At 52.1% G+C, this 25387-nt stretch overlaps 2 protein-coding genes across 4 annotated transcripts in view; one reads left to right on the top strand and one right to left on the bottom strand.

Annotated features, from left to right (window-relative positions):
- Positions 1-522: 522 nt before the first annotated feature.
- Positions 523-20563, top strand: GPRC5B (G protein-coupled receptor class C group 5 member B). Its single transcript, XM_057748093.1, has 4 exons — positions 523-672; positions 9404-10417; positions 17590-17702; positions 19029-20563. The coding sequence occupies exons 2-4, from the start codon at positions 9412-9414 to the stop codon at positions 19071-19073; spliced, it is 1164 nt and encodes a 387-aa protein (XP_057604076.1). The 5' UTR covers positions 523-672; positions 9404-9411; the 3' UTR covers positions 19074-20563.
- The window catches only part of IQCK (IQ motif containing K), a 142389-nt gene continuing 129306 nt past the window's right edge, over positions 12305-25387 (bottom strand). For 2 of the 3 annotated variants that reach the window (XM_057748089.1, XM_057748092.1), the window contains one exon: positions 22060-23034. In XM_057748089.1, coding sequence (XP_057604072.1) covers positions 22979-23034 — 56 coding nt within the window. In that variant the 3' untranslated portion in view covers positions 22060-22978. Of the gene's footprint in view, positions 12424-22059; positions 23035-25387 lie in introns of those variants that run through there. The other variant, XM_057748090.1, reaches the window with a different exon arrangement.

The following is a 25387-nucleotide window of genomic DNA, read 5'->3' as shown; positions in this document are numbered from 1 at the left end:
AAGGATGCGGGTGATGCGCCCAGGGTGCGTAAAGGCACAAGGACACGTGGGTGGCGGGGGGCGGGGGGACTGGAGTGTGCCCGGGCGGGAAGGGGCTGGTGGTTGGCATTGGGGTGTGGGTGATTTTGGAACGCTTGCGGCGGAATCCTCTCTGTGCCCTGGATCTGCGCTGGTATATTGGAAGTTACTGTTTAGGAACCCGCTGCTCAGAACGCCCCTCCGTGTGTGTTTCTGAAAGTGGATCCACACAGGGGATGTGTCCGGCGCGCCCGGGCTGCTTACGGACGCACTGTGCGTGTGCGGGTGGTGTTCCCTAACTGGGGACACTGGAGGGGGCTCGTGTCCGCGCGGCAGGCCAGGAGCGAGAAGATTGCGCACGGCTGCGACGGAACCCGCGGCCCAGCCTGGCCGGGGCCGGGGGCGGGGCTCGGAAGCTCCGGGGGCGGGCCGGCCGCAGGGGCGGGGCCTCCAGGGGCGGGCCGGCCGGAGGGGCGGGGCCGCGGCGGCTGCAGCGGCGCCGGCCGGGCCAGGGGGCGCCTCGCGCTGCGGCGGCTGGCGAGGGCGATGCAGTGAGGCCGGACGGGCGGGCGCGCTGGGCTGGGGCCTCGGCGGCGCTGCAGGGATGTGACGCGGGCCAGCGGGAGCGTCGGCGCTGCGGGGCCGCGGGGGTCGGTGAGTGAGAGCCGCGCCGGTGAGGTGGAGGGCGCTGCGGCGACCCCAGAAACTTTTCCCGCCCCGGACTCGGGAGGGGTGGGGGGGAGTCCGCCTCTGGTGCTTTTCTCAGGTCCCCAGGGGTTAGTCTGCTGGGGAGATGGGGGATCCGGGGGGGGTGCCACGGGGCGGCGGGAGAGGAGCCGCAGAGGGCGGGGCGGGGGCCGGGGGTTGGGACCTCTATGGGGGGAGGGGTGTACCCGGACCGGGTGGAGGTCCACGTCTCTGAGGAGGGTCTGGGGGCGACCCCAGGCAGAGGGCGGCTGGGGGTGTAAGGGCGTGCAGGCGTGCCCGAGTGACTCGGGAGAGGGCGGCCGCGGGCAGGTCTGGGGGCTGCGCGGCCCACCCGCGGGGCCTGACCCCAGACAGGGCTCACGGAGCCGCGGGCGCAGGGGCCGCGCTTGGGGGGGCGAGCTGCCGCACCTGCCAGAGGGGCTGGGGGCCAAGGTCGCTGCCGACTGTGGCCGCGCACTACGGGACGAGGAAGGACACCGGGCTCAAAAGGGGCAGCGCTGCGATCCGGGGCCGGGGGACCCGTGAGGGGCGGCTGCGTACAATGGCGGGGAGTTAGCGTTTCTGTTCCCGCCGAGCTGGAGGGGAGGGTCAGCCCTGCGCTGCGTCCCCGCCCCTTGGGGGGACACAGGCTTCCAGCCCCTCGCATCCCGGGCGCCCTACAGCCCGCAGCCGCCTCGGCCGGGGGGAGCGGATGACAGGCCAAGGAGGGGGCGTACCGACCTTGCCGCCGAGGACGGCCCTGGCGCAGCCGGCGGGGTCATTCCCCGGCTCTGTCACTCCCAGGCCTAGCCAACCCCCCCCCCCCACCACACACACACCCACCCAACTTGTCCCCAGTTCGCTAAGAGGCGGCTCCTTGGAGCGTGGACAAAGGCCTCTGGAGTGTGTCGGGCAGCGGCGTCCCCGCCTGGGGCCCCGGGCCACGCGCCACATCGGCTGCCCAACTGCGCCAATTGGGGGGGGGGGGGCACCTGAGCAGAGCCCAGGAGGAACTGGGGCTCCCCGCAATGGCAAGAGAAGTGGGGGAGGGACTTAGCACAAAAGCTTTGGGACTTCAGCCGAGGAACCTTGATTCAGAAGTTTCCCCAAGGGTGGGGGCTTTCTGGGGGATTCAGACCTTGAGTTAAACTGCATGCACATAGGATGTAAATAGAATGCAAATCGGAGTCTGTGGGTCGGGAGCCCTCCGCCGGGCCAGTTTTGTATCTAGACGGTGGAGTGAAGTTTCCTGTCTGTTCCCTGCTCTGTCTGAAAAAGGGTCTGCTGAGTTGGGAAGGGAAAAGATGCACGTGGGAAGGAGTCGCCATTTGGGGCACAGGCAGTAAGACAAGCAGTCTTGTTAGAAGGAGAAGCTCAAAATCTTTATGGGTTAATGTGTTATTTCAATAAATGTGCCAGTGACAGAAGTGGCGGCTCAGCCCCTGCTCTCAGGGCACAGGGGAGGTGAGTGAACACTAAATATGTAAATAAATAGTAAGTAGATACAACTTCCGATTGGGATAAGGGCTGCTGGGAAAATAAAACGGGGTAATGTAAAATAAAGTGACAAAAGAGTACGTGCACATAAGGAAAGACTGTTCTAGGGAGTGACGTTTTAGTGGAGCCCCACAAGACCGGAGGCGGGGGGCACTGACAGATGTTGGGGGGGAGACTGAACCAGGCAGAGGGCACTGCAAGTGCAAAGACTTGGAGGTGGGAATGGGCTTAGAGGAACTGAACAAAGGCCATTGTGGCTGGAGCTCGTAGGCAGATGTGGAGAGGGGGAGGTCGGGAAGGGGACGGCAGGGACCAGCCAGACCACCATCTTTTGGGCCATGGAAAGGAGTTTAGGTTTTATTATCCTTGGACTGGTGAACCCTTGCAGGGTTTGGAGCGGAAAGCCACGAGATCTGAAAAGCTCCCCTGACCTCAACAAGGAGACAAAAAAAAGCTTCCCGTTCATTTGGCCTCTGGGGATGGCGAGGCGCCGGGAGCCTCCGAAGGGGACCTGTGAGGACTGCTGTGAGCCCACGCCAGGGGCGGGTCAGGTTTTAAAATCCACTTCCCACTTTTAGGCAGTTTTTGTCCATCCTAAGTGACCCCCACTCAGAGCCCACAGCCTCATGAGCACTTCCACGCAGAGCTTTCTGGGGGTTCTGAGTTAGTCACATTTTCTTCTCGGAATTACAGCCCTAGAGGAACCATCCACCCTGGAGCGGACAGCCAAGGATGCAATTTGCATTTAAATGATTGCTTTTATTTACAGGATTGGAGCTGCTTTGCATATTCATGGATCGTGGAGCTTGTTTCTGGCAACCCTGTTGACTAACCTGTGAGGGTTATTAAACTCAAGTGCCGCTAGATAGGCTGGTGGTCTGGGCGGAGCTGGGACTGAAGATTATGAGATGGTGTAACTTGGAAAAGATATCAAAGGGTGAGATTGCAAGTCTGGGAAAGAGTTTAATGTCAGGAAACAGTTTAATCCCTCCAGAGCAGGAAATGCACCAGCGGCTATTGCGGGAGTGGTCAGGAACAGAGTGTGATGCTGGGGTGCGTGGGGAGACTGGCTCTGTAGCCTCATCCTGGCCCTCTGCCAAGCATGCGGGGAGTCCGGCCAGGGGTGCAGTGGCCTTGAGGTCAGGAGGTGGGAGAAATGGGTTCTAGTCCCAGCGCGGCCCATCAATTCCAGGGAGCCTCTTCATATTCCCAGCAGGACAGTGGGAATCCTAATTGTCTTTGGAATAAGCCGGGACCAAGTGCTGCCTGTCTGCCAGGCACCATGCTGAGTAATTTCTAAGTATGGTCCCATCAGCCTTGTGAAAGTGGCACTATTGTTATCCTTGTTTTACAGAAGGACTGAAGGTCAGAGAGGTTAAGTAATGCCCAATGTCACACAGTTCTGTCCGAGTTTCCTCCAACTGAGGTCTTCCACTCTGGAGGAGACTGATGGGAGTGTAAATTCTGTGCTGGGTATTCATCAAGTACTGAACTGTTAGACGTGCCCAGGGCTAGGAGAGACGAAGCCCCTCCGGATCTGCTTAGTTTTTCTTTCCCCTCCATGCTCAGCGCCTCCCCTCTTCTTTAGAGAAGGTGGGTTTAAGATGCCCCCGCTGGTAGCAGCCAAGGCGCAGCAGGTCAGAAAGGTGGTTCCAGAGCAGCTTTGCACACTTTGTGTCTCCTTGCATACGGGTGGCTGGGAAAGTGGGGACGCTGGTTCCCAGGAGAATGGCTGGTGTCTGCTTTCTGGGCCTCTGGCTCAGATGCCTCAACAGGGACACCCAGTTTCAGGGCACGCAGGCTGACCTCGGGTCCGCCAGGACTGGTTCCCCTCTGGTTTTCTTTCACAACCGGGCTCCTATTTAGAGCACCTGCTGTAGAGATCAGGAGGGTTTGGGTGTTTCCAAGGTAGACCACCCCCAAAGCCTTCTCCCCTTCACACCACCTCAGGGACCTCTTTGCTTGGTGTGTGATGGGGAAGACTGGAAACCAGCGGTGGACAAACACTTCAGTGAGCCCTGTTTCAGCCCCATCCCCATGGCAGCCGCCCCTCCTGGAAAAGCAAAGTCAGAAAAGTTCATAACCTCAGAGCATTTGCCAATCTTTTATTTGCTTAACAGACACTGTATATAAGTGCTTATCCCATGTTAACTGTTGTCCTAAACTCTAATTATTAATTATTTTCATCCTCACAAGAACCCCGCAAGATGGGTATTATCACCCCCATTTTGCAGATGAAGAAACCGAGGCAAGTAAGGTTAAGTCAGCTGCCCAGGAGTCCCAGGGTTCTAGCAAGTGCCAGGGGCAGGACTTGAAACCGGAAGTTTATGCTACTTGGTGAGGATGGAGGCTGGGAGAACCAGCCCAGCTTGTGGCCTTCAGGCAGGCAGCGCTGTCCTCGCACAGGAGCATTGCCTGCATTCTTTGCAGCCCCTGCAGGCCCCAGCTTGCGAGAGATGGAGCGCACTGCTCCACCACCTGCCGGCGGCTTCTGGCCCCTCTGCAGGGAGAGAGAGAGTGTGTGCGTGTGCATGCTTGTGCGATGCAGTGTGTTTGAGAGTATCTGAGTCACATTTCTGGGAGCCTGGCTGGCAGCAGAGTAATTAGTATGTGAGCCGAGTCTTGTGCATTCGTCATATTATTCATTACTCCTTCCAAAGAGCCGCCTGCCTGCATCCCACGGGTTTGTTGCCATATATCCATCCCGGCCCAATCAGCCTTGCCTTGGGGCTGACTCCAAACCTCTGATCTGGTTTTGTGCTGTTTGGGGTTGCTGGAGAACTGCTCCGTTCTCGGCAGGGGGAGGCCCCAGGTGGTGGATGGGGCAGCATGGAGCTTACCTGACGGTGGGTGTGACGGAGCATGAGTGGGCGCCGGCCCCAGGGTCTGGGGCAGGGGTGGTGAGGTGGAAGGTGCCGGCTGTGGTCCTGGCTCCACCACTGCACATGTTCGTGCTTCTCAAACTCAGTGTACCCACACATCTGACATACCTGGAGCTTATCGTAGGGTTTGGAAGCACAGGTGGCCTGCCCCACTCCTGAGAGTCTGCACTTGTAACAAGTTCCCAGGCTGTGCTGCTGCTCTTGCCAGTCTGAGGCCCTCAGGCTCCTCCTCTAATAAAGTGACAATGAGAGGATCTTCCTGCTGGTGACATGAGGATTGGAGAACACCTTTAATCCATTCATTCATTCAGCACCTGGGCCGTGAGCCCTGCCCACGTGCCAGACACTGGGGAATCGGTGCAGAAAAAGACAGACAAGAGCCTGGGTATGTGGCCAGCAGACCAAAAGAGTAATAAGATAAAGTAGTTGAGAATGGTGATGTGTGCTATTTAGATAAAGATCAGAAGTATTGGTATAGAGCATAAAGGGGCAGAGGGAACCTAATTTAGATGGACTGAGCAGCCAACGGCTCACCAGGGACATTTCCAGAACCCTGGTCTGTAGCAAGAGCCCAGTAACAATAGTACGATTGTTTGTCTCCTGGCTCCATCGCTTTCTAGCTGTGTGACCTTGGACAAGTCAGCTGGCCTCTCTGTTTCATTTCCTTTAAAATGGAGATAGTAACAGCACTTGCCTCATGGTATCATTGTCCAGATGATAAGGTGTTAATACATGTGAAGTGCATAGAGGGGAGCCTGGAGCATAGTAAGCACTGTGAGAGTTGAGTCATTGTCATGGTCACAGTGGCAGTAATAGAAGACTCTGCAGGGCAATTCTGAATCCCCCAGAAATCCTGGATGAGCTGGACTCAGCTCCATTCTGTGAGGTGGCATGTAGCCCTCCCCCCCTTATCATCCTGGACATTGTTCTGTAGAACTATGATGTCACCTCGTGGGCATCCTTAGCAATGATAATGACCTACTTGGCATGCTTGGACCCTACCAAAGTCCCTGGCTGCCTAGATGTTGGTTGGGTAGGGAGGACTTCCTGGAAGAAGAGGGCCATATCACGTGGGATGTGTAATAGAACTTCTTTGTTAGCAAGTAACAGAAACCCACCTCAAACTGGCTTAATCCAAAAAAGGGAAGTTAATTGGCTGCTAGAACTGCAAAGACCAGGGTATCTGGCTTCAGGCATAAATGAATCCAGCCTTTCTGTGTATTAGGACTCTGGTCTATCATGTGGCCATTTCCTGTGGGTCAGCTTTACTCTCAGACAGGTTCTTTCCCTGTGATAATAAATATGTCCTCTCCAGCTCCAAGGGCATATCCTTTTAGCTTTTTGGTTTTGTTTTGTTTTGCTGGTTTATTTTTTTAATTTTTATTAGAGTATAGTTGCTTTACAATATTGTGTTGGTTTCTATCGTACAGCAAAGTGAATCAGCTATACGTATACACATATCCCCTCTTTTTTGGAATTCCTTCCCATTTAGGCCTTTTAGCTTATTAACTCTGATAACAAGAGAAAACCTCTTTCCAGTTAATTCTAGCAAAAATCCTAAGACTGATTCTCATGGGTCTGGTTGGGGCCAGGTGCCTGTCCATGAACCAGTCAGTGTGGCCGAGGTGTGGGATAAATGCTCTGATTGGCCAGGCTGGGTCAGGTGCTGGCAGCTAGGGCTTGAGGGGGTTCTCCAAAGGAAAATCAGGGGCTCTTTTCAGAAGTGGGAGAAACGGACGCAGAACAACAAAGACAACAGCTGTCCCAAAAGGAGAGGGTTCCAACCTTAGGAATGAAAGCAGAAAGCAAGAGTGTGTCTATTTCCCACATCAGAAAGGAATGGGAGCTAGAAACGTGGACCACAGCCATAGGAACGGTCGCTATCTTGATATTTCCTTCACCCACATTCGTCTCCTGCTGTGGCTGGAAGGACAATCGGGAAGGGGGACGGGCTGGTGGAACCAGGTCCCGATTTGTAGGCAGAGCTGGAGAGAGGAGAATCCCCTGAGTGAATGAGTGGAGGTAGCTAAAGAAGGCCAGGTTCTTGCACGGAAAGGACTGGAGTGCAGGCCTCAGGCTGAGAGGCCTGGCTGGTTTCCTGGCTTCTTCCTCATCAACTCTGTTCTCAAGTGTATAAACTAGGCTTTCTCAACCTCAACACTGTGGACCTGTGGGGCCGGGTCATTCTTTGTGTTGAGGGCCATCTCAGGCACTGTAGGGTGCTTAGCAGCTTCCCTGGACTCTGCCCAGTAGGTGCCAGTTGCACCCCCCTCTCCCCAGTTGTGACTACCAAAAATGTCTCCAGACCTTGCTGAGAAGTCTCCTAATCCCATCTGCCATCGATGAGAAGCCTACGGGCAATCCACAGCACTGTGGCGGGGGTGCTGGTAGCACTTTGTTCCAACATATCCGGTTTTTGAATTTTGATTCCCAGTGTGCTCTTGTCATTAGCAGCTCTGGCTGGGATGCTGTTTGTCCAAAGGTGGTGCATTGGGTTATGCCAGTGGGTATGTGACATACGTTCCATCAACATGTATTTCAACGTGTTGAGTTTTCTTTTGGGTCAGTTTCAAGGACTTGGTGAGCCAGTTCAGTAAATAACTGACGGGGGTTTGTAGACAAGGCGTAAATAGCTGAGGTGGCACTCCAGTGACTGATGAGGCAGGGCCGTGAATAGTGGCAGGACCGTGTCTGGGGTGCTTGTTTCAGGAGTATCTCTTGTCAGACACCCTCCATTCCCAGTCTGCCTTCTTTCATCTATAGGCAAAGAAGCTGGTCCCTATAGCACCAGGCTCCTTCTTATTTGGCAGCATCAATAATTTATCCCAGTCGATGGCCTCGTGGCCAAGGCGGGATCAGAGCTGCTCACGGTATCCCATCAAGGAGCAGAAAGAGAGGTGGTCGATACCGCATTTACTTAAGAAAGCCCCAGGGATGTGCTGAGCTGCCTGGGAGGTGGCTGGTTACAGCCTCACTGTGGGTGGAGCTAAGGCCATAACTCTGGCTTAAGATGCCTGGAAACACATCGCAGCAGAGCTGTGCAGGCGTGGCTTTCCCAAAACCAGGCTCCCTCCAAAAGCAAGGAGCTGATGGCAGTGGGTAGAGGAGAGTCCTCGTAAGAAGTTTCGTTCACGCGCTATTCTCGCATCTACTTTGTGCTGCTATTTGACCAGCGTTACTCATCCCAGTGATTTTCCCCCCAGGGGACATAGGGAGTATCTAAAAATATGGGGATTGTCACAATTGGGAGGGGGGTGCTTCAGTCACCTAGTGGGTGCAGGACAGGGAAGCTGCTACACATCCTGCAATGCACAGGACAGGCCTCCAAACAAGGAAGAATCGGGCCCAAGATATCAGTAATTCCGAGGTTGAGAAACCCTGGTTTACGCTGATGAACAAGATAGTGTCCCTGTCCCCCTGCTAGTGGTGAAGAGAGACAAAAGAGGAAGAGACGGGAGAAACAATAAGAGCTAAAAGTAAACAGGCAAAAAGACGACAGATACAGTTAGAGCTAAGAAATAGTCGGGAGGCACTGGGGGAGGAGGTCGGAATGTGACCTTGGCCAAGGTCTGAGTGGATGACATTAGAGCCGAGACCAGTGTGGGGAGGAGCAGTTTTCCGTAAAAGTGGGGTGGGGGTGGGGTCTCGGCAGAGGGAGCAGGAGGGGAAGGGGAGACTGGCGTTAATAAGCCGTCCCCTGGCGGCTGTGTGGACTCCATGGGGGCGTCCTGCAGGCATCCCCGGCAGAGGGGGGCTGGCTGGAGTGAGGGGATGGATTCAGCGGATCTTTGTGGGAGGGGTGGGATGTGTGAGGGGAGAGAGAAGGGCGGGACCGGCTCGGGCAGGTGTCCCAACCTCCTCAAGACTCTTGTGGCACCAGTGTGAGGACTGGACGTGTCGAGTGCCTGGCCGGGGGTGAGTCATTGGTAACTGCCAGCTGTGAGCACGGAGAGACTGGAACGGGCAACGCGTGCCCTTCTCCCAGCAAGTGCGTGGCCATGACCATCTCTTCAAGGCTCACTTTATTCCCTTATTTTTGAAGAGGTCAGACGTGACCTCAGATTCAAAGAATATGGAAGGGTATTGAGAGAAAGTGAGTCCCACTAGCGCTGGTGGTTCCTGGTGGTTCACTGAGCCTGGCCAAGGGGGCAGAGGGGGGCCGAAATCCCCGCCCCCTCCTGTGCTGGGCCGTGCTGCCTGGAGAAAGGGGCTGGTGGGTTCGAAGCGAGGTGGGTCTTCTTAACGAAGTCAGGAGAGTGAGAGTCTTAAAATGAATTGGTCTTTTCCCCCCAACTTTTCTGGAACGTTCGTGGTGTCAGAGAGAAAGATGAGAACCCATCCCGTGCTCGCCTTCCTCCTGCTCTTCGTGATTGCCTCTGGGGCCTCTGAGAACGCCAGCACGTCCCGGGGCTGTGGGCTGGACCTTCTCCCGCAGTACGTGTCCCTGTGCGACCTGGACACCATCTGGGGCATCGTGGTGGAGGCCGTGGCCGGGGCGGGCGCCCTGATCACACTGCTCCTGATGCTAATCCTCCTGGTGCGCCTGCCGTTCATCAAGGACAAGGAGAAGAAGGACCCCGTGGGCCTCCACTTCCTCTTCCTCCTGGGGACCCTGGGCCTCTTTGGGCTGACGTTCGCCTTCATCATCCGGGAGGACGAGACCATCTGCTCGGTCCGCCGGTTCCTCTGGGGCGTCCTCTTCGCGCTCTGCTTCTCCTGCCTGCTGAGCCAGGCGTGGCGCGTGCGGAGGCTGGTGCGCCACGGCAAGAGCCCGTCAGGCTGGCAGCTGGTGGGCGTGGCCCTGTGCCTGATGCTGGTGCAGGTGATCATCGCCGTCGAGTGGCTGGTGCTGACCGTGCTGCGGGACGCCAAGCCGGCCTGCGCCTATGAGCCCATGGACTTCGCGATGGCCCTCATCTACGACATGGTACTGCTCGTGGCCGCCCTGGGGCTGGCCCTCTTCACGCTGTGTGGCAAGTTCAAGAAGTGGAAGCAGAATGGGGTCTGCATCCTGGTCACGGCCTTTCTCTCCGTGCTCATCTGGGCTGCCTGGACGACCATGTACCTCTTCGGCAACGCTGAGCTGCGGCGGGGCGACACCTGGGGCGACCCCACCTTGGCCATCGCGCTGGTGGCCAGCGGCTGGGTCTTCGTCATCTTCCACGCCATCCCGGAGATCCACTGCACCATCCTTCCGGCCCCCCAGGAAAACACCCCCAACTACTTCGACACGTCGCAGCCAAGGATGCGGGAGACGGCGTTCGAGGAGGACGTGCAGCTGCCGCGCACCTACATGGAGAACAAGGCCTTCTCGATGGATGAGCACAATGCAGGTAAAGTGGGCCACCCCCCCCCCGCAGGCGTGGGCTTCTTCTCCACTGGGGCCCAGTGGTCCTGGCAGGCTGGAGCCCACAGACATTGACCCCAGGCTGCAGCTGGCCCAGAGAGGCATTCGTATTTAGCACTGTCAATGAATTGAATAATAAAAGCCAGGTTTCCGGCCTTTTTTGGGGAAAGTTGCGTCTGGCAGTGCTAGGCGGCCAGCCCCGCCGGCGGCGGCGATTGTGTGAAGCTGGCTGGGAAGGCCCTGCCTCTCACCCCTCACTGAGTTGTGGCAGCCCTTCACGTGGGGTCCACTTTCTCATCACCACGCTCCCCACCACTCCTGTGGGTCCCTGTTCCAGCCGCTGTAACAGATCAGCCTTAACTCCCCGGCTTCCCGGAAGTGTTGGAGCTCGCAGCCTGCGTGCTAGATGGATGCAGGAGATGGGGAGGGGCATCCGCGTGTCCTCCTCCCCTACCTCTGTCTCCAGGAGTGTGTGAATTTGGGCCCTGGAGTCCAACGTCTGGGTTGGGATCCCGCCTCTGCCACTTCCTAGATGTAAGGCTTTGTGGACCCCGTAGAGCTGTTGGGGGAAGTACCATACGGAGGGGCTCCACGGCACCTGGCTTGTTGGATGTGCACCTTGGTTAGGTTCCGCTGAGAGCAGAGCCTCAGCCGTTGCAGGGGGTACACTTAGGAGGTGGCCTCTGCCAGGGAGAATGAGACCAGAAGGCAGAAACACCAGGGCAAGAGCATCAAAGAGCTGGCTGCCACCACGGGCAGCTGGTGCTCATTCCTGCCAGGGACACGTGTAGAATGAGCCTCAGAATTAATCCTTGGCGGACAGGAGGCTGCCGCATCTGCGCACCGACTCCTGTCTCCCACTGTCACGCGTGTCCCCCAGGGCTCCCGTAAATGGGCTGAACGAGTTCCGTTAGCTCCCGTGGCAAAAGAGCAGAGGTTCGGTGGGCACGGCAGATGGAGGTGGTCTGGGTAACCAGGCTGTCTGCCACCACTGCGGTGGGATGCTCAGGAGGGAAGAGCTGAGAGGAAGCAGCCCAGGCCCCAGGCGCTCCTGCTGGAGACGCTGGAGACGTGGCTAACAGTTGTTGCTTAAAGCAAGCCGGCTGTGCTCCCAGCACTTGCGATTAATTAAAATTGCTTTTACTCAGTTACCCAAAGGTTTATCTGGAGCTATAACAGTAATAACAGCAGTAGTAATAATTACTTAGTATAATGATCATTTATTGAACGCTAACTACATGCCAGGCTGTATTCTAACTCCTTAACCTGCATTATCGCATTAGTCTACACCTCCACCTGATGAGGGAGGGTCTCTTATCATCCCCATCTTACAGATGGATAAATGGAGGCTGTAAGAGGTTCGGTCTTGCCTGATGACATACAGCCGGGAGGTGGCCCATTCTTGATGGTCGTGGTCCCCTGGGCCGTGCGCACTGTCTGTCATACTACGACGTCAGCCTCGTTGGGTTGAGTGCTGAGGCCCAGAGCGCAGCCGCCCACCCCTGCAGGCATGGGGGAGCACATCAAATCACCAGGTCCTCCGAGGCCACCCCCAGCCCTCCTCCCCACCAGGATGTGCCCAGCTGCCTCTGCACCCCTGTTCCTGGCCAGACCCACAGGAGAGAATGACAGATCCCCCCACACCCCCTCTCCTATCCCCCGATGCGTACAGTCAAAACGTCCTGGCGTGGCCTTTATCAGAGCTCCCTTCTTACTGGAAAGCCCCAAGCCAGCAAGCCTCTGTTTGTCAAGAGATTTGGCAGGGAAGAGCCGTAGCTCTGGGGGGCTGGCTCCCCGGGTTGCCAGGAGGAAATGGGCGTCATCACTGGGAGCCCAGGGGGCCCTTCAGGGTGTGTGGTGAGCAGGGGCCAGGCACCTGGCCAGTTCCTGGGGTCTTGGTGGAGCCACCTCTTCCTTGGCCTCTCCTGGAATAGGATCCTCTTTATCTGAGACACATGGACTCCCTTTGGACCTCAAAAGGAACAGGAACTCCTGAAATGGATATAAATTTTTATACATTCATTGGGGAATTCGTCTCTTGCTTTGTCAGATTCTCATAGCCTTTTTTGATCCCCAGAAGGTTAAGAACCGGTGTTACTGAACCTGCTAATCTCATTTACTTGCAGCGAAAGGGGGGTGCTAGACCTACCCCAGTAGTAGGGGCTTGCAAAGTAAGGATGGCTAACCTTTACTGGGTGCTTACCATGGACCCGGTACCATCTGAGCATTTTAGTGGCTAATCTCATTTAATCCCTACAATACCCCAGTGAGATCCATTCTGCAGACAGGAAACTGAGACATGGAGAGGCTGAACCCAGGCAGCCTGGCTCCAGAGCCCACACACTGACCACTCTGCCACAGAATTTCTCTTCTCTTAAAGCACATTCATGCCCCCTCATTCCACAGATGTGTCAGGACACTCTGTGCCCTGAGAAGACGGGGATTATCAGTCCCATTTTATGGAGTAGGAAACTGACTCCCGGAGTGTCCGGCAGCTTGTTCAGGCTCACAGCAGAGCAGGGAGAGGGAAGTTTGGTTTCCTGAATCCCGTGCATCCTTTCTTGTAAAAAAGGCACCCAGGATGTCATATGCACATAAGATCCAGAGAGCACAGGGATTTGGGGCCGCTATCGGTACCAGCAGGGGGGCACGGGGGCTCAGGCGGTGCCCCACACGCCTGTCTGTTTCATACCGTATGTTTCAAAGCCCAGGAAGTTGTCCCTCATTCCCCACTTTCTTTTCCAAAACAAAAATAGCTTTATTATTCCTTTCTAATGACAAAAAAATCAACAATAATCAGATAGGAGTTCAGCAAGTGAAAATAATAAAAATTGCTCCAAATCCCATTGCCCACAACTAACTACTGCAGACTGTTTGCTCTCATCTTGCCTGATAACTTTTTTTTTTTAATATTTATTTATTTGGTTGCACTGGGTCTTAGTTGCAACAGGCGGGCTCCTTAGTTGCAGCACGTGGGCTCCTTAGTTGTGGCAGGCGGGCTCCTTAGTTGTGGCATGCAGGCTCCTTAGTTGTGGAATGCAAACTCTTAGTTGCAGCATGCATGTGGGATCTCGTTCCCTGACCAGGGATCGAACCCAAGCCTCCTACATTGGGAGTGTGGAGCTTAGCCACGGGGCCACCAGGGAAGTCCCTTGCCAGATAACCCTTGATGAGCACACACAGCACCACCCCCATCCCCCACCCCCACCCCCCCACCCTCCCCACCCCCCCCCCACCCCCCCGCACACACGGCAGTCCCATAGCACAGTTCTTAACCTGTCTGCACATTAGAATCTCTTGGGCAGCTTTAAACAAATTACCAGTGCCTGCCCCCTCATTCCGATTGAGTCTGTTTGAGCTTAGGTATTTTAAGCCTCCCAAGTGCTTCTAGGATGTAACCAGGTTGAAACCACTGGTCTAAGTGGTTTTCTGCGAGGCGCTTGCTTAGGGGGCCTTTGCAGGTCAGCGACTGCAGAGCTACAGTATCCTTTTCATGGGGCAGAGCTTTCTAGGAGGCACCATAATTTGTTTTTCTGATCTTAGCTGGTGAATATTCTGCTTGTTTCTGGCTTTCCATGTAAGTAACTGCAATGAACGTTCTTATCCATTCATTTTTGTGCCCTTGATCAATTAACTCCTTGCAAAAAAATTCCTAGACGTGCATCAAAGAGTCTGCACCTTTCGGTCTTCATGTGCACTTCCAGATGCCACCCCACAGAAAGGAGGAATAATTTAGTTTCCCCTGAATAATTGTATGAGAGCCCCATTTCCCCACTTCTTCACCAACCTTGGATGTTGTCGGACTTTTTTTAACAGCCCTATTTTGCATCCTCCCAAATGTGTGTCCACCAAAATTCACATGGGCAAGGAGGCAAAGCCAATTCGCTCAGAATGCTCACGGGGAGAGACTAAATTGTCATCCTGGCTAGGACTGCCTTTGTTCTAGAAACCCTGCTTTGCTGGCTGGGGAATGCCTGGGCACCCTCCCTTGCCGTGGTGAGAAGAGCTGTTGTCATCTTTGGTCTGACCTCAGCCAGCCTGTATTTTAGGGAACCGGGCCCCACAAGGGGCCTTACCCGGGATCTACAGGTGGCCCTGTTTTTCCTGCATTTTAACCAGCCAGCCTTTCAGGCTCTCTACCCTTGAGAGTCCATCCCTGATGTCAAGAGATGGGGAGCGCATTCCCCAGGCTGCCCTGTGACTCAGCACTTTTCCCTTATTTCCTTCCCCCAGTGCAACCCCAGGTATGTAGGACTTCACCAACCTCTGTTTTTTAATAAGTATCAGCAAGGCATGAGGTATGTGATGATAGAAGATGAAAATACACTGAGGGATATAGCACTTCAGATCACATTTTGGAAAGTGTTAACAAGGCACATTAAATGTTCATCTTTCAAAGGAGCAAGAAAGAAAAGTGTTCTTCCTTCTGTTGGGGATTTGGGCTTTCTGATCTCCTAGGCCAAGGGCTTCACTTCCCAGTGGAAGGCCCTGGGTCAGCTTTGGCAGGACCAGTCTCGTCTCACTTGCAGAGTCTAGACAGGAGAAGGTTGGCATTTAGCCTATGATCTTAGGTTCCTGTTGGGACCTCCTTATGGGTGAGCCCTGCTTGCCTTTCAGAGCGGACCCAGGTCAGAGTGGGGTGTTAGTTGGGATTCTTGAAGTTGCAAGTAGAAAAAAATCTGATCTGAAGCAATTTAAGCAAAACAAAACAAAACAACAATGAACTAATGTACTGGGGGTCAGGCTTCAGGTATGGCTAGATCCAGGAGGCTCAAGTAGTGACAGATTTTTTTCTCTCTCCATCTCTTGGCCCTGTTAGAATCATGGCAGCCCACAGCTCTAAGCTTACACAGAGTCCGAGTAGAAAAGAGGACCATTTCCCAGGATGCTTAAGCAAAAATCCCAGTTAGCTCTGATTGGACCTGATTGGCCAGGCCTCATGCCCACCTCAAGGCCTGGGGAGGAGGTGCTAGAATGTGGGAGGGATGTTTACCAGAGGAGAACTGCAAATAACCACTACAAAGAGGGATCCTTGGGCCAAGGCATCCCACAGATGGCCCACAGAGTTGAGCCTTTGTTTCTTTTTTTTTTTTTTTTTTTTTTTTGGCTGTGACACGCAGGATTTTTTGGCTGTGATGCGCAGCCTCAGTTGCCCCCACAGCACATGGGATGCTAGTTCCCTAACCAGGGGTCAAACCTGCGTGCCCTGCATTGGAAGGCAGATTCTCAACCACTGGACCACTAGGGAAGTCCTGAGCCTTTGGTTTCTTTGAAGAGAATGTGTTAAGAGCCAGATTACCCCACCACAGCTGGCCCGGTCCCTCCATTATGAGGAAAGCTGTGCTGTTTGGTTTTCCCTCCTTTCAAGGAGGTCTCAGCTAGGAATTGAGACTAGTGAGAGTCCATGGACTCTCTGTGCCCTGGTCTCCCCACTTCTCTACTTCCCAGGAAGGTCATCTTCTTGTCGGCATGTGCATGGGAGCTATGGAAGGCTCGGAGGTGCCAAAGCAGAGGTTTTCACAAGTCTGTTGCAGAACACGCATTCCCCACTCTGCCTTGGTTCAGTCTGGGCTGAGCTGCCCCTAATGTCACTTAAATTCAAATTGCTTCTAAGTAACTAAATGCGGTGGTTAAAAACATAGTATTTGGAGCCAGAATAGTATGATGGTCAAGAACACAGATTCTCTCTGCTTGGGTCCAAACGCTGGTTCTTAGCTAATCTCTCTGTGCCCAAGTAAATTGGAAATAATAAAAGCACCTATTGTGCTATGAAAATTAAATGGATAATATATGTAAAGTATTTTTATAACCAATGCTGGCTCCCAGTTGGCATTCTCTGAAGGTAATCTGTACTATCAAGGTGATTTTGGCCCCTTCTCCAAGTAATTTAATTTGTAAAAATCCCAAGTCCTTTTGCTACTTTTTAGCCAGAAAAAAACGACTCCCTTCAGGGAGGACTTTAAGTGAGGCTTTTTTTTAGCAAAGCAAGATTAGTGCCTTCAGTGAGAGCAAAGTTAATGAAGGTGGCATATCACAAATTGAGACAGGCTTTTGTTTTGTTTTGATTTTTTTATAGTGCTTCTTGTTTGTTATTTTTTAATAGACTATTTTTAGAGCAGTTTTAGGTACAGAAAAATTGAATAGGAGGTACAGGGAGTTCCCACCCGCCCCCTCCCCCAGTTTCCCCTATCACGAACAGCATCATTGTTGCATTAGTGTTACATTTGGCGTAGTGGATGAATCAATATTGATATATCATTATTAACTGAAGTCCATAATTTACATTTTAGAGGTCACTCCTTGTACAGTTCTACGGGTTTGGACAAAGGCATGATGTCATGTCTCCACCATTATAGTATCACCCAGAATAGTTCCAACACCCTAAAGATGCCCTGTGCTCCCCGCACACGCTTGGCAATCACTAATCTTCTCACTGTCTCTATAGTTTAGCCTTTCCCAGAACATTATTGTTGGGATCATACGGTGTGAGTTTTTACAGCCTGGCTGATCTCACTTGGTAATACACATTCACGGTTCCTCCAGGTCTTTTTGCGTCAGTTGATTTTTCTTCACCCAAAAAAAGGAAATTTAGATGGCTAAAAATACACCGCAAATAAGAAACACCATTTACCCACCTTTCAGAGGTAGAAAGCGCTGACATATTTTGCTCTCTTTGCTCCAGCGCGCCCTTTCTTTCCTGTCTAGAAATGACCCCACTCGTGTGTCTGAGGCCCCTCTGTCCTCTTCCCTGTCCCTTTCCCATGAAGACGTCTGACCTCTACCATGTACTCGTGGTCCAGGTTCTCAGGGTTGCCCCGCTCTGTGTGTGTCCAGAAACTGTACCGCATGGTGTGGTGTTGAACTTGTCACAGATGGCACTCAGTAGGAGGAGGTCTTTCGTCAGAAGAGACCTTCTGAGGGAGGGGCAGTGGAGGGCGGGGAGAGGCTGCACAGGGATGCCCTCCCCGGGAGCCCCCACTGAGGCGGGTCAGGCTCCCAGAGAGCCAGAGAACAAAGCGCCTTTGTGACTTTTGTTTTGAATCCGACTTGTGACAGAGGGGAGGAGGGGTGTGCCTGGAGCATGCTGTTGATGCAGGGGAAGAAAACAGAATTCAAAATTGTCTTTATTTTTTTTTTTTGGTGTTGGCTTTCCCCCAGCTCTCCGAACGGCAGGATTTCGCAACGGCAGCTTGGGAAACAGACCCAGCGCTCCGTTCAGAAGTAACGTGTATCAGCCAACTGAGATGGCCGTTGTGCTCAATGGGGGGACTGTAAGTACCAGGAGGTGATGGTTTGGCAGCAAGCCTGGGAGTGGTCAGTGTTGGGGGGCAGCGTGGACGGGGACACTGCTCTGTGGAGGGTTCTTAGGGGGCTGCAAAGACAGCGGCTCACGTCCACACCCCTCGCAGCTAGGATGCATGCAGTGCTTCCATTTATCTTCTTTCCTCTCGACCCTCCTTCTCCACGCACGGAACATCCACCTGTACTTAGCTGACTGTCTGTAGATTAGTTTGAAAGAGTCCCTGTTTCTTGGGGCTCTTGCACCCAGTGAATTCTCTGGTTTTCATTATACAGAAGGTGCCCCCATCCTTCAGAAGTGACTTTTAGGAAGAGCCCAGAGTTATGAAGCCCTGGCAGCTTTTGCTGGCATCCAGCCCAGCTGAGCCCTGTGTCCCCTGCTCACCCCTCCCCACCACCGTACCCCAGCTGGGTACCAGGTTCCCCCACCCCCACTCCTTAAAAGATTTCCTAAGAAATTGAAGTGAGTATCATTTCTCTCCCTCGAACACAAAAATAGGTTTACTATCTGATGCCAAACAGACCTTCAGCAGAATTGTCATCATTTACGTTTTTGCCTCCGTGGACTTACATCATTTTCTTTCTCTAGCGATCTAAAAGTGCACTCTCATCCCCACGTTTAATTTCCAAACATAGCTACATGCTTCTTTCAGAAACAACACATGAGCCAGTTTACACGTGTAAATTGGATTTCCATTCTTTCTATCATGTGCCAATTCCATATTCAACCTGAACTTTTTTTTTTTTTTTAAATGTGAGTCAGGGGTGCTCTGATCTCTAGAGGGAACTTGGATTTGCCCGCCTTCAGATGCTATGCGATGCATTGGTTTGCTCTGGTGTGGGATGCACTCAAAACAAGTAGGCCCACGGATTGCATTTGTGAAGACCCCAGCCATCCACTGGCCTGTTTATTGCTGGGTGCCAAGAAAAGCCCGAGTTTCAAGCATTTGGCCTCTGTGTTTTAATAAATTTAGTTAGAAAATAGCCCCATCGGTCATTCTTAAGCCCTCCTGGTCCGGTCAAGGCCAGCGTGCATAAAAACACCCTGGACTTGGAAAGCGAGGTGGGGTTCTGGGTAAGGAAACATTTGCTCAGGTGCATGATTACAGAAAAGGGCAGATGGCCTTCCCCAAAGTGAGGCATCGTGCACATCACATAGGGGTTGCTGCTTTTCTCGGAGCTACTCAGCCCCTTAGGAAAAGACAAGGTGACTTATCTTGGGTACATTGTTAACAGACAGGTTTCTGACGTTGACTTCGCAAAGCACGGAGTTCTTAGTGTGTTATTCCTGTTTCCAGATCCCAACTGCTCCGCCAAGTTACACTGGAAGACACCTCTGGTGAAAGACTTTAAGTTCCAGAGAATAAGAATCTCTCTTACCGATTTTACTCCCTGGCTGTGTCTTTCTTGAGGGAGAAATCAGTAACAGTAGCTGAACAAGGCCGCCTTGCAGCCAGGAGATCTGGAAATCCTAGACAAGGGGATTTCGTGTAAATGTGAACACTGCTGAACTGAAAAGCTAACACCAACTGCCCCCCCCTCCCCTGCCACGCACAGCACCCCTACACACACGTAATACCAAACCAACCTCAAACCCTGCAAACTAAAGCAAAGCTAATTGCAAATAGGATTAGGCTCACTTGAAAATGTGGCTGGGAAGACTGTTTCATCCTTTGGGTGTAGAACAGAACCAAGTTCACAGCCAGTGGGCCTGGCTGGTGTTTGTTGGTTGAATATGGAGATCCTACACCATCGCCCCTCCCCAGCAAGTGCTGGATCCCAGGTGACCTCTGGAGATGACCATTTCACTGAGGAGCACGAATGGGGGCTTTCCCACAGCCCTGCCTGTTCGTTTCCGCATTTCAGGGGAGTCAGGAGCCGTTAAGGAGATTGTGGGTGTGATTCTGAGGTGAGGCCCTACCGAATCATGGGGAGAGCTTTACAAGCAGTGGTGGAAGGAGCCTGGCATGTGCCAAATAAGAAAAGGCTGATGGGAGTTGAAGGGACCATCACACTTAGAAAGTGGCGGCCAGCCACCGCTCCTTCCCTGAGCCTGGTGCTCTGGCTTTGATGGCAGGAAGCAAGCCCACCTCCCTGGGGGGGGCGTTTCTGGCTGGGGCAGCCTCTCTCCCCTGATCACCTCTCCCTCTTCCTGCCTCAGGAGTGTTCCTCCAGCCCTTCCCCAGTTCTATCCCCATATCCATTTCAGAAGCTCAAATGGGGCCAACAGCTCAAAGTGCCCTGGCTTGGCCCAGAGGCAGAGACCACAGCAGATTTTCCATGATGCTGTCACCGGGCCGGGGTGGAGAGGTAACACCTGCTGCCTACCAAGCAGTGAGTTCTTGGGTCTTCTATGCAGATGTAGTGAAAAGTCCAAGGTGGGTGGAGCACGTGAGGATTTCTTGCTGCTTTGGGAAGGTGTGAGGGACATTTCTGTCTTGGGTTTCTGTAAGTTTCATGAAAATGGTTCTCTTCAAAACCCATTGTTTCTGTCATGGTTTCCATCTGCCCTAAGCAAGTCATCCCTTTATTTGGCATTTCAAACACCTCGGCCATTAAAAGCCCCATGTTCTCTGCACTGTTTGGCCAGCATAATTGCTAGCAATGATTCACAGCAAAGAGTTTTAACCTGACAGCTGGAATGTATAAATGAGGGTGGGTCCTTTTGCATATACTCTAATCACTGTATTGCTTTTTTCTATAAAACAACCCATAAGCCTTTAACCTTTAAAGAACATGAAAAAAGGTTAGTGTTTGGGGGGAAACTGACCTCTTCATAAGCCAATATGTCTGAGCTGAGTGTGTTTTAATAAACCTTCTGATTTTTCTCGAGGCCCTAGTCTGCTCTGTCCCATCCTCGTCCTCCCCTGCCCCATCCTTGCAGGGCACCAGGGTCATGAGGCCAATCTGGCCATCCCTGTGTGGCCCTCCTTCAAGTTAGTGCATTTCTTCCGTGTGTTGCCAGCATGGGGAAGAGAGAGCATGGCACCAGAAGGCAGCCCCTCCCGACCTTCGGGAAGCACCCGCCCTGCCGGAGCATGTGCTTGCTTCTAGGGAGAGACACATCCCAGCCCTCTGTGCCAGGAGCACCACTAGGTGGACAGAAACTTGGAGTATTGGGGGGGGGGGGCGGGGGATGAGGGGGGAGAAGCTAGGACCTGGGGTGGGGGCGGGGGCGGATGCATGCAGACCCAGAATTCTGAAAATCACAGAGATCTCCGAACACCTCGGTCCCGTCTGGTGAAAAACGGCCGCGTTACACATTCTCATGCCAGGAAACGGTCTCTCACCCCCGCTCCCTGGAGTCCTTCGGAGCTTTCTGATCCCATCAGTGACTCGGGCTGCAAGACCCCACCTTGCAGAGGGGAGAACTCCCAGGATCGTGTTCTCTCTAAGTCCTTGGTGGTCCAAGCGTGTAAGGTGGCACGGCATAGATGGCTACAAGCGGAAAGTAGCGTTTCACCACCGCAAAAATGGGACCGGCTTTGAGCCACAGGAAACCTTACTTAATGGGACCTTTTTATTTTCTTTTCTTTTTAAATCTCTGATAGTTTTTGCGCTTCTGGGTTTTATTTTATTTTGGCTTTAAGGTCAAGAGTGGGCTGAATGCTTTCCCAGTGGGGGTGGAGGCAGGAAGTGAGGGGAGAGGGCAGAGAACTGTTCTTTTTCCAATGACTTCACCTGAAAGGTACAATGAGACATCTTTGCCAAGAGACTGTGGCAGCCAGCTGCCCCCACGGAGTGAAGTTTAAGTGCAAAATTAAATGGCACGTCTGTTTAAGATCTGTTTATGTAAACAAGACGTGGGGGAGAATGACCTGGAAGGAGAGCGTGTACGATCAAAACACCTAATTGTAAGCACAAATCTTTCCAGGTCCAGTTATCAAAATCACCTTGGGACTATAACAGCCACGCTCTCCCCCCTTTCATAGAAGTGGTCATTCTGTGCTGGATTCCTCACCTGGGGAGGGAACGGAGGGAGGAACGGAGGGAGGCAGGGAATCCGCTCTGAGAATCGACAGAGTGGGATGTTCCGTGTGTTTCCAGGGTTGCAGATTTGGTTGCAGAAAGCTGGGGATTCCTTGTTTGAGCACAGATTCTGTCCGGGTCCACAGAAAGTGGGCAGAGTGGGGGTCGTCTTCCTGGTTAGGCAGGGTGGAACTGCACCCTGAACCGAAAGGGAGCATTGTGGCTTTTATAATCCAACGATGCAGTGACTATACCAGCTTCCAGGAGTTCTCAGCAGGTGCTTTTTATTAATTGATAAAGAGCTAAGGCTCGTTTTTGATAGATAATATATATTTATTAAATGTATTAATGTGTGTTTTATAATGTACCTTTATCCTCCCCTGGCTGACTGTTGCATACTTAAAAAAAAAAACCATTAAAAGAAACTTCAAGACAATCAATGTGTACCATAAATGACTGTATATAAATATTACAAATTTAAAAGGTTGTAAAGCATGGGCAGATAGGTTTTATTTTCAAAATGCTGTTCTTAACACAAAAAAATAAAGGCTTTACTATTTACTTAAGACGTGTGGTAGCGTGTCAAAACAACCCAATACAGCTACTTGGCTTTCAGATCTGCCCGGAGGCTATGTCTGTGGCATTTTGAATGGGAGAATCCTGGTTAACAGCAAACTGCAGAGCAATTGAGGGTAATAAGTCAGTTTACCCACAAAACAAGGAACTTCCATAATACTTTGGGACCTAGACAACAAAAATTCTTTATCTGTGGTTGTCGGGATTTAAGTGTCTTATCTTGTTGCGGTCAAAGTTAAGGGTCAGTCTCCTTGGGAAATGATTACAGGCAATAATATCTTTTTTATAAAAAGAGTACTCACCAGATAAACTGAAAACCCACTGCAGAGGTTTGGGACTTTATTATAAATATGGATCTTTGCAAAGGCTGCCAAAAGTGGGAAACTGGTAACTAGAACACTTCAACATCTCTTAGAACCAGAGTTCGTTGTACATTTTAGCAGTGGTTGGTGTAGCAGAATACTCTTGAAGCACTGAAGAAATATATGGATGAAAGAATAAAATTGGGGGAAAGGGCAGAAAATTAAAATTAGTACTTTCTTATGATAAACTATTTGCACTAAAACATGTTTGCAACAAAAGATTCTTATCCGAATGCACCAAATCTAGTCATTCAAGAAAGCACAATAGAGGAGACATAATTGATCATTTTCCTCGAGTGGGGTAATTGGAGAGCTCAGACGGGGAAAGATATCGACAGCTGTTAATGTTGTGGAGCCTTAGCTGCAGCCTCTTCCTCATCCTCCATTTTGCATTTCACTGCAACGAAAAGAGAGAGTCAGGGTCTATTTACATGCCTAGACAGAACTGGCATCTGGAAATCACAGACTTTGATACACAGACGTCAATTGCCTCGAAACCCACTGAGTGGCTGTGATGGTTCTGGTCCCACGGATCGGCCGGGGAAGAACACAGGGCCTTTGTCCTCCCCTGGCAGCACCTGAAGTTTCAAAGCCACTTCACGTAATGTTCACGGCCATTCTGAGTTCAGTTCAGAAGAAGGTCAAAAGTATGCTTTGCAGGTCAGGGGCACTGAAGGAAGGAAGTTTTACTAAAGACGGTGACAGATTTGAGGCTCTCGACTCAACCAAATCTGTCACCACTCACCCTGTTCCCCCCACACCCAAAATTAAAAACTCAGGACAACACTGGGGTCAATCTGAGGCCAGAAGAGAATCTTTTCTAGTCTTTCATGGTCCGGACGAGAATGTGACCTGGGTGATTTCCTGAGTCCGCCAAACAGGAAAGTTAGCTGAACACAGAGCACCGCACTATTGGTAAGGGAAGTTGTCCCAGTAGATAAAAACCCCTTCCCCCAGCTGGGACGAAGTGAGAGTATCATAGACATATATACACTACCAACTGTAAAATAGATAGCCAGTGGGAAGTTGCTGTATAACAAAAGGAGATCAACTCGATGATGGGTGATGCCTTAGAGGGCCAGGACAGGGAAGGTGGGAGGGAGTCATGGGAGGGAGGGGATATGGGGATATATGTATAAATACAGCTGATTCACTTTAGTGTACCTCAAAAACTGGTACAATAAAGAGCTTAAAAAAAAAAACCCAAATATATGGAAACCCAGTCCCCTGGTGGGTGGGGCATCCATTTGGAAAGACCCTCCTCTCTTTTTAATAAATCTTTGCTTCTAGTATCCAAGTTCATGCCTGAAGGATTATTCAGAGCAAGGCCTCAGGCTCTGGTCGTGCTTGAAGAGCGGTGTTCAAGTAGAAAGGGCGTTGGGGGTGGTACTATGTAGAGCAGAGGTTTCCATCAAGCCTGACCTCCCAGTGGCTGAGAGCACAGGCTGGCCGTGGACCACATCACATGCCAGTGGACTACACAGGCCAGCCCTGCAGGCTTCAGGCTGGAGCTACACAAAGACTTCCCAAGGGTTCTTGGGCATGGTTTATTCAAAGACAATCAGTTTCCATATCTTGGCTTCCTTGTGTGGACTTGCAGTTGTTGGTTTCCCTTTCCTACCTCTCCTGATTCTGGCATTGCCCAGGGTGTAAAAAACCCACAGCTGCCAGGCTAGGACACAACTTGAAATGTTGGCATCCCCAGAGTCTCCTTTACTTTCTATACTTGATCATCAGATTTTAGAATGTATTTAGTTGGCTTTGTGAATTACTATTAAGTGTATAAATAACTCAAGCCAGAAAAATATTGTTAATACTAGGAGCCTATGGTCACAGGAAAATTGTTTTTCAATGTGCACCATTTTTGTCCCATATATATGGAAGCTGTACGGGTGACCACAAGACCCTGTGTGCATCTAGGCCTAATGATGATGGAGATGAATGAGCCGAGGATGCTCCACACCTGGGAGGTGCTCTCCCAGTATCCTGCTGGCCCAGGATGGAATCCAGGATGTGAATGTTTAGCAACAGACTGGGGTGGCCGAGTTCTGGTGTGTGGCATTTGCCAGTTTCCATGGCTGATTTCAAGCTACAGTCGTCACATATTACAGAGATAGAAAGGGGTGCACACACCCAGACAGAGCAGCTTGGCACCTGGCTGCTCGGATCCCCCCGGGGAGGTGTGCATGGACCCCTGGGTGCATGGTGGTTTTCCACATGGGGTCTGGGGACCAGCAATGTTTGCCTCACTGGAAACCTATTAGAAACGCACATCCAGGCCCCCACCCCAGACCTATGGAATCGAAGATTGAGGGTGGAGCCCAGCCATCAGTATTCTTAACAAGCCCCTCAGGTGACCGATGGACACTAGATAAAGCTGACACCCACTGACTACTGGTTCTCTACCCTGGCTGCATTTAAGAATTACCTGGGTAGCTTCTAAAGCCTGTTGGTACCTGGGTCTCACCCCAAACCTTCTGATGTAATTGGTCTCAGGCCCGGACATCAGTATTTATTCAAAGCTCCTGTGTGTTGCTAAGATTCAGACAGGGTCAAGAAACCCAAACAGTGGTTGGAGTCCCTTAAGGAAACGTGAGTGCAAAGACCCTCAGAGCAGCTCATAGGAGTCTCAATGTCTCAAAATTTAAGCCATTTGAGTGACATTCTCCCTGGCCTACAACTGTTAGACACTTAAAGCTACTGGTAACACGGAAGGAAGGAGGAATTGGCTGATGGGAGGAGTTCCCAGC

The sequence above is a fragment of the Hippopotamus amphibius genome, chromosome 9 (assembly GCF_030028045.1).
Source record: "Hippopotamus amphibius kiboko isolate mHipAmp2 chromosome 9, mHipAmp2.hap2, whole genome shotgun sequence".
Taxonomy (NCBI): Eukaryota; Metazoa; Chordata; class Mammalia; order Artiodactyla; family Hippopotamidae; genus Hippopotamus; species Hippopotamus amphibius.
Note: the sequence above shows the minus strand (reverse complement) of the source record. Positions and strands in the feature narration are given on the sequence as shown.

Excerpts from the sequence above, each read along its gene's own strand:
- GPRC5B (XM_057748093.1), top strand. The coding sequence starts at position 9,412 with ATGAGAACCCATCCCGTGCTCGCCTTCCTCCTGCTCTTCGTGATTGCC. Across the intron at positions 10,418-17,589 it reads GATGGATGAGCACAATGCAG|CTCTCCGAACGGCAGGATTT; the intron begins GTAAAGTGGGCC and ends GCTTTCCCCCAG. Across the intron at positions 17,703-19,028 it reads TTGTGCTCAATGGGGGGACT|ATCCCAACTGCTCCGCCAAG; the intron begins GTAAGTACCAGG and ends TCCTGTTTCCAG.